General features: G+C 58.5%; 1 protein-coding gene across 1 annotated transcript; it reads left to right on the top strand.

The window, feature by feature from the left end:
* The first annotated feature begins 414 nt into the window (after positions 1–414).
* On the top strand, positions 415–7,976 carry Rcn1 (reticulocalbin 1). Its single transcript, XM_003464485.5, has 6 exons — positions 415–687; positions 2,438–2,631; positions 3,058–3,236; positions 4,445–4,505; positions 6,111–6,310; positions 6,941–7,976. The coding sequence occupies exons 1-6, from the start codon at positions 446–448 to the stop codon at positions 7,046–7,048; spliced, it is 984 nt and encodes a 327-aa protein (XP_003464533.3). The 5' UTR covers positions 415–445; the 3' UTR covers positions 7,049–7,976.
* Positions 7,977–8,580: the final 604 nt, after the last annotated feature.

The following is an 8,580-nucleotide window of genomic DNA, read 5'->3' as shown; positions in this document are numbered from 1 at the left end:
CAAAACAAAACAAAAAAATCGGACTGCAGAGGTGCCCGCGGGGTGATCTTTCGGGTGTGTTTCCCGTGTGCACAATTTCATCGTCTTGATCCTTTTTCCCTCCCCGCCCCTCTGTCCCCTTCCTCTGCCCCCAAGTCCGGCTCCCCGTTTCCTGCCGTCTCGCCCTGGCTTTGCGCCCCGCGTTAGCTACACTCCAGGCTTTTCTCCCGGAGCCCCCTTAGAGTACGGCCGCGGGCTGCTGTGCACCGCCCCGCGCCCCGCGCCCCGTGCCCCGCCCTCCTACGCCGCGCGGCGCTCACTGACAAAAGCCTGGCGTCCTCAGGCTCAGCCCCCGGCCCGCCCTGCCCCCGGCCGGGGGGGGCGGTGACACCGCCGACGACGTGGCCCGGGCCGGGCCAATGGGGGTGTGGGGCGTGGGGCGCGAGTGCGGCCGCGGCCTCGGACCATGGCGCGCGCGGGGCTCGGCCTGGGGCTCGGGCTGGCGCTGGCGCTGGCGCTGGCGTTGGCTCTGTCGCGGGCCAAGCCCACGGTGCGCAAGGAGCGCGTGCTGCGCCCCGACTCCGAGCTGGGCGCGCGGCCGGCCGAGGACAACGGCAGCTTCCAGTACGACCACGAGGCCTTTCTGGGCCGCGAGGACGCGCGCGGCTTCGACCAGCTCAGCCCCGAGGAGAGCAGGGCTCGGCTAGGGTGAGGGGAACGGGAGCCGCAGGGCGGACCGGGGTGGGGACCGGGCTGGGGCGCGGGATGGATCCTTGGGGTGGGGACCCGGGCTGGGGCGTAGGATGGGTCCTTGGGGTAGGGACCCGGCACGGACGTGGCAGCAGGAGGGGCTGCTGCACGGGGCGGGGCTGGGCGTGGATCCGGGCGCCCTTGGGTGACACCGTGTCTGCCCCGCCTGCATCTTCTTTTGCAACCCCAAGACTTAGAGTTTGGGACACTTTTTCTGTGTCTTAGGGGCAGGTACAAACCAGCGAGAGAGAAGAGTGGGCTGGGGAGGGCTGTCCTGTGCCCAGTGAGCAGGGACCAAGCAGTCTCATCAGAAGGACCGGGTTCTGTCCCCATGGACACCCAAAACACAGATGGCGGTGGTGGATGAGGAGCACAGCTGTGGAGGCTGCAGCCAAACCCTGGACATAGCATTTTGGGAAATCTCACACCCACTCTGTCCTTATGGGGGTGGCCTGAGCTGGACTGGAGCCTGCTGCCTGCACCAGCCAGGCTTCCGGAGCCTGACCCCCCGGAGCGGAGGGTCTTCCTGTGCCTTCCTATCCTGCTGCAGTAGAAAAGAACACAGCCTCCCGAGCGTGGGCCACCAAGGGCCCCGTGCTCTGGAGTGGGAGGAGCCCTACCTGCCTGCCTGGAGCAGACTGAGCTTCAGAGGCATCACACAAGCACCTTTTGTTGGGCCCAGAAGTTCTTTCTCCCCTCTTTGGGACTCAACAACAGAGCCATTGATATCCTGCCTGTGTCCCACAGCCCAATTGACCTCCCGCCAGGGCCCGTCCCTGTGTCACAGGAGCAGGGCCTCTTGCTCTGGTCCTGCAGCTTCCTTGGATGCCAGAATCATGGTGACGAGAGGTCAGCACGCACAGAGCAGGTGCTGACCACGGGCCAGGGCAGATCTCCGAGTGGGGACAGAGGCCCTTGCGCTGCTGCTGGGAGGGTGGCTTGGGGACAGCATGCTCCCTTCACAATCAGGAAGAGCCATGAGGCTTCAGGTCGGAGAGCAGGCCTGGGGTGTCCCCCATCTGAGCTTGGGGCCACAGAGAGGGTGCTGGTGATCCCAGAGATAGAGTAGCCATTCAGGAGGCTTGGAGTTCTGTTCGGTGGGCAGTGTGGGGCGCTTGAGGGGAAGGAAGACATGAAGAGTAAGGGGAGACCAAGGCAGAGCAGGGAGCCCCAAGAGATGGAGATGGAGATGGAGTGCCATCCCATTTGTGGGCCCCAGAACTTGCTGGGGAAGTCAGACTGGCAGTAGGGGAGATGGGACACTGGGCATGGTGGTGCACACATACAGGACCAGCACTCAGGAGGCTGAGGCAAGAGCATCACCAGGCCAGCTTGGGCTACAGAGTGATTCAAGGCCAGGTTGAACTATGGTGAGACCCTGTCCCAAGAAGCCAAAATAAAAGTGACAACAATAATAATAGTGATAGGGAGGACACACAACTTCATCTTCCAGGCAGGTCACTGGGATCTATTTGTGCTGTCTGACTCCTGAGCACATGAGAGGCTGCAATCCATTAGCAATGTCTGCCACTGGGGGTGTGGGACAAAGCTTATTGTTGGGCAGGTCAAACTTCCAGTCCTCTCCAGGACCATTAGGGCAGGGGCTGTACTTTACAGCTTGTGTTCTGGGTGTGTGACTGTTCCTTCCCGTGTCAGACTATGATCCCACAGCCTTGGTAACAGCCTTTGGGGTTTCTCTTCCCCACAGGAAGATCGTTGACCGCATCGACAGTGACGGGGATGGCTTTGTCACTACCGAGGAGCTGAAAGTCTGGATCAAGCGGGTGCAGAAGAGATACATCTATGACAATGTGGCCAAGGTGTGGAAGGACTACGACAGGGACACAGATGGCAAGATCTCCTGGGAGGAGTACAAACAGGCCACCTACGGTTACTACCTGGGTGAGAGACGCTGCGGGGTGTCACCCAACAGACTTCTTGTCCCCTGGGAGACCTCACCACCCTCTAAGAGAGAGGGTGGTTTGGAGGAGGGGATCCCACATCAGAGCTGTGATTGTGCCACAGCATCCGGGGGGTCGGGAAGCCTGCAGAGTCCCCGAGCAGAGTGACGAGGTAAAAGCAGAGGCCTGCACACACATTCATGCACACACAGTGTATCTGTGTGGCCCAAAGCTTGGACCTGTGTCCCCCATGAGCCTCTGGACGAGGTGGAGGGGTGACTTTGGGGGACACAGACTTGGGTGACCTGAAATCGCTGCCCTAAAAGACTCAGTGGGTCAGGGCTGTGTGTCAGGACTGAGCTGGAGGTGCAGGATGTGGGCGCCAGGTCGCAGGCTAAGCCTCTCCACACCCACCCCTTGCCCACAGGGAACCCCGCAGAGCTCCAGGACAGTGCCGACCACCACACCTTTAAGAAGATGCTGCCCCGGGATGAGAGGAGGTTCAAGGCCGCAGATCTGGACGGGGACCTGACAGCCACGCGGGAGGAGTTCACCGCCTTCCTGCACCCCGAGGAGTTTGAGCACATGAAGGAGATCGTGGTTTTGGTGAGGATCATGGAGAGGATGGGGAGAAAGCTGTCCACGAGTCTTGCTTTGTCCTTTGGCTGGAGGAAGTTGGGGTGTCGCCTGTCCCTCTGTGCAGGAAGTTAGAGCTGAGTGAGCTCTGTAACCGCAGTCCTGGCCGCGTCAGTCGGCACCATCACAGCCCACTGTGGATGGTCTGGACTGTGGGCCTTCCTGCAGCTCCCCTCCAGACTCTGTTTGATACCAGGCTGCTTCCGTCTTGGGCTTGGCCATTTTGTGGCTCCAGGATCACCCTGGTGCCAGCAAGGTGGCTGATAAAGGAAAGGGAGGGTATAGGTAGGCCAGTAAAGGACGTGTCTTCCAGGAGGAGGCTGCACATGCAGCCCTGCAGCAAGCGGAAGAGTGGATGGTCCCTTGAGCAGCCTTCCTGCCTTTCAGCTGAGAGGGCGCTAGGAACGGCTGCTGAAATGAGGCTCAGTAAACGTTATGGGAACTTAGCACAGCTCATGGCTGGAAAGGGCGCTCAAGGGTGGGTCCTGGGAATGCTTTGAAGGCTGACTCTGCCTGTGGGACCCCAGTGTCTTCATTTTCTGCCATGGTTTAACAAAAGCTGTTGCCTGTGTCTTGGGCTGATGGCCTGAGCCAGGTCCAGCTGCTTCTGTGTTGCCCACACCTGGTGCAGCTTTCACTGTGGAGCGGCTTGTGGAGGTGGGAGGGGGCTCTCGCCTGTCCCCCACTTACATTGGGGCCATGGCAACTCTAAGGTGCTGGCTCCAGGACCCTTTCCTCTGCACCCCCAGCTGCATTTAGCAGGTTGCAGGTCTTCTACAGTAGCATCCACACTTGGCTGTGTTTTGCACCCAGGATGTCTGTGCGCTTCGGGCAGAAAAAGTTGAGAGGCTAATGCAGTAATGTCAGGGTAGAATGTATCCAAGAGGCCATTTACGCTTTTGTTTTTCAACAATTTCGCATCTCTGACACAAGCTCAGGGGTCCTGGCCCAGTCAGCCCCCAAATCTGGTGGTTTTCACATCGGGTTCCTGCAGGCACTGGGATCCCCCTGGGGTGTTTGGCAGGTTCCTAACAGGGCCCCAGGCATTGGAGCTGGTTGTGGGGCAGAGAAAGAGAAGGGAAAGAGCTGGAAGTCGCCAGGGTCCCGGCCACAGGCAGCTGCAGCCTGGGGACCCATCACACAAGGGTCATCCTGCTTCTTTTCCCTTTGCTTCCCAGGAAACCCTGGAGGACATCGACAAGAATGGGGATGGATTCGTGGACCAGGACGAGTACATCGGTGAGTGCAACGCTCAGCTGTCCTGGCGGCATTGGGCTGTTTGGCTGTGCCGTGCACCAGACCTGCCTTTGGTGGTAGCCTCGAGCGGTGGCCATGGTGCCCAGCTGACAGACTGATCGCAGGTGCTGCTTGGGCCTGCGGGGCAGTGGCTCTTCTGGGCTCCGCCTGGGAGAGAGTGGGTTCTTCTGCACAGGGTGGGGGTGGGCCATTGTGCCTCTAACTGCAGTCCGAGAGTCTGGCATGTGGCATCCACAGTTGCTGCTGTGTGGCCCTGGAGAGCTGTGGTGTCCTTCTGAGCCTTAGCATCAGCCGGCAAAATGGGAATAAGTGATGACCCACACAGGATCATTGGAGCTCAAAATAAGGAACTGTGGGGTCCGCTGTTTCCCAAAACAGAGTGAGGAGGGGCGCAGCCCCATGGTGGCCGCATTGCTCCCAGCTGGCCGTCTTCCCTCTCTTCCCTCCTCACTGCCTCTCTGCTGCCTCCTGGTGTTTCTGGGATGAAGTCACTTAGTTCTGTGTCTATGACATGGGGGTAACAAGGATGAGTCAACAGGCTGCTTCTGTGGAGGCCTGTGATTCCCCACGGCACCAGGAGACTTTGTCACCCAGAGCTTTCCCCAGATTGAAACCTTATTGCAAAGTGCGGTGTTCACTTTGGAATTCTCAGCCACCTGGCCACCTGGCCTCTCTCCTGTACCGTCATCCCGTTGTCGACCCCCCCACCTTTTCTCTTTGGGGCCAGGTGAGGAGGTGGCCCCGTGCCCTTTCCTGTCCCTGCCAGGGCTCTGTTTTCCGAGGTCACGTGAGGAGGATTGAAATGGGACCTGCGCCCCTCAGGTCAGGACCTAAGCAGCCACCGTAGCTGTTAAGGCCACGGCCGGAAGCTGGACATCCAGGCCCCTGCCCACCCCAGGATCAGCCCGCAGAGGCTGGGGTCTCTGCCTCAACGCCCCCATCTGAATAATGGGGTACTAGCAGTGCCCATCTGCAAAGGCTGCTAGGGAAGCCACGCGGAAAGGGGAACGAGGACTCTCTTCCCGCACTGCAGACTGCTGCTTTTGCCTTCTCTTTCCTCTTTATTGGTCCACATCTGCAGTGTGTAGTGATTGCATCCCTCTTAACAGAGTTGGTACACGTTTACAGCACAGCCTAATTCCTTTTCCTTTCCTTCCCTTTGTCGTCCTCCCTCCATCCCTTGGCCCTCCTCCTTTTTGCAAAAGATCTATCTCCGTCTTCTTATCATCTACCTTTTGTTTTGTTTTTAAATTATTTACGCTTTAGGTTTCTTGGGTAAGAAAAGCCATATGGATTGCAGCCTGTGTGTTTGATTCATGTCACTTCACGTTCTGTCTCAGGGTGCATCCACTGTCTCACAAATGACTCGCAGTGACCCTTCTGTGTGGCAGAGCAGTACTCCGTATAGCTCCTCGGCTCAGGCCCGAGGCCTTAGATGGACAGTTGTGTTATTGTCCTCAGGACTCACCACAGCTGCTCAGGCCTCCTGATTGGCTGTCCCCTTTCCAGAAACTCAGGGTGCCCCCCTGGTGGCTGTCCACTTCCTGGTTGGTCGCCCTCCATAACCCAAGCATCCTTCCCTTATAGCGGACATGTTTTCCCATGAGGATGGTGGCCCGGAGCCGGACTGGGTCCTGTCGGAACGGGAGCAGTTCAATGATTTCCGGGACCTGAACAAGGACGGGAAGCTGGACAAGGAGGAGATCCGCCACTGGATTGTCCCCCAGGATTACGACCACGCTCAGGCCGAGGCCAGGCACCTGGTGTACGAGTCCGACAAGAACAAGGTAGCCCTGGGCGGCGGTGTTCGCGTGAGATGGGGTTGGTGGCTTCTGGGGGCTGATTCCCTGCTGCACAGCGGAGGCCATAGCTTGGGCTGAGCCCAGGAGCACCCACGGGGCCACAGATGGCCAGGTCACCCAGCCGGGGTGGGAGATGGGCAGCTTGAGGGCCGGGCCGGGGGTTAAGAAGCCTGCGTGTCCACCATGGAGATTGCAGATGTCTCCCCGACTTTGGGCCTGTAGAGACCTCGCCTGGCCCTCGCCTGGCCCCCTCCTGGCCCTGTCGGCCCCTGACAGGCTCTGCGTGTAAATACCCAGACGAACGGACCGAGGCCGAGCTCTGGAGAGATGCTTGCTCAGCATGACCAGGCTCGGCCCGGTCCCCAGAAGAGAATAGAGCAGGGAAAAGCCCTGCTGCATGTCATGGCGGGTCACAGCCCGACTCCCCAGGCAGCAGATGTGTGGCCTTCATGGAGGCCGGGAGGACTCCAGGGCCTGGTGGGGCTGCATGCACGATTAGGGGTACATGGGGATTCTAGTTGTGGGGTTCCTGGGCCCCTCAGAACTCGCGCAGGGCAGGAGGAGGAGGAGGCAGCATGAGGCAGGTGTCCCTGACAGCCTCCTCCCTCTCCCCAGGATGAGAAGCTCACCAAGGAGGAGATCCTGGAGAACTGGAGCATGTTCGTGGGGAGCCAGGCCACCAACTACGGCGAGGACCTGACCAAGAGCCACGATGAGCTCTGAGGCCGCCCAGCCGGCCGCCGCCGTGGTCCCCAGTGGAGCCAGTTTATGCCTCAGATTGGGGTAAAAGGTTTTTCACCCAGTACTTACTGGAAAGTTATCAGCACTGTTTTTTTTCAGTAAGATTCAAAACACATTGAAATCCTGGCAGGCGGCGTTTGTCATGGGGCTCTCTGGCTATGGCATGAGTTTCTCAGTGGTTCATTTTGTGTTATTTTGTTTTGTTTTGTTTTCCTACTAAGTTTAAGATCAGAGGAGAATGGAACTGGAGAAAGCCTGGGCCTGGATGGCTGGGCACAGCGCTGGAGCCTGTGCCCACTCGGATCGTCAGGCTTTTCTGTCCGCTGTTACTAAGCAGTGGGCGGGAAATCCTGAAACCGGGGGTGGTGTTCCATGGGCTCACTGCGGGGCAAGCTCGAGGGTCCCTGTCTGCCTTTTCCACATTGTTCTCTGAGCTGGTTCTGTAAGTCACTAGGAAACTTGAGTGTATTTCTCTGCAGAGCCCTCCTAATGTGCACAATCAACCCGCAACTTTGTTTTTCATTTCTGTAGTAAGTAGCAATCATGAAAGATAATGTGAACAGGAAAGGAATTTTACATGTGGTTAAAAAATAAAAGAAAGGAGCTGTAAGAGGATGGTGAACACTTTCTCTGTACTTGAGAACAGCCTCTCCATGCGGGAGCCAGGCAGATCTGATCTCTGAAATAGGGGCTAGAAGCAACCCACTTCCTCAACGATCCTGCATCACAGTGAGGCCCTGGGATCCCAGGGGCCACATGGAGTTTGCAAAACCCATCCCTCAGTGGCCTTCAACAAGGAATTAGGACACGGTGGCCCTTGAGCCATCACGGAACTGGCAGAAATGGTGGCTGCAGGCTGTAATTGTACCTGTGAGGTGAGGGGAGGAAATAAAGGACCTGCTTGAGGCTCTCTCCGGTGTCCTGTGACCTCGTCGCGTCACTCCCCATGGTAGGCCCCCATGTACTTTCATGATTGCTACTTACTACGAGTTGGAGAACGCGAAGGCTCTGGGGTGTTTTAGGTCCAGTTACTTGGGTGTCCAAGGTGAGTCCGTATTCACTGATCCAGCACACATACACCTGAGCCCGGGCTTGTGCCGTCCGACCTCCCACATGGCTTTCTGCTGGAACCTGCCAGCCGGCCCCATGGTCACGGGCTGGGTCCCTCTTTTCCTCTGCAGTGCCACCCTCTGACCTCTCCCTTTCCCCCATTCTGTTTCACTGACTGTGTGCCTCAGAGGGGAGTCTTCCTGGGTGGCCCCCAGCCAGGCCGCTCCCGAGTCCTCAGCTTGTGGCATGGTCACTCTGTCTCTGCCTGTTCTCGCATGCACTGGACCTCAGTTCCTGGAGTCTCCCTTCTCCATGTCTCTAAATAGGACTCGCACTGGTGCCCAGCCTATGCTTGGATCTGGGCAAAGCTCTTGTTGGATTGGGAACACATCCACAACCCTCTTCCCGGGTCCCAGGGTTTGGGAGGTGCCACCTGCTTCCCATCAAGTCCCTTGACACCCCAC

The sequence above is a fragment of the Cavia porcellus genome, unplaced genomic scaffold (genome assembly GCF_034190915.1).
Source record: "Cavia porcellus strain 051 isolate PalLab524CR breed Dunkin Hartley unplaced genomic scaffold, mCavPor4.1 scaffold_9, whole genome shotgun sequence".
NCBI classification, from domain to species: domain Eukaryota; kingdom Metazoa; phylum Chordata; class Mammalia; order Rodentia; family Caviidae; genus Cavia; species Cavia porcellus.
This window is presented reverse-complemented; position numbering and strand designations above follow the sequence as displayed.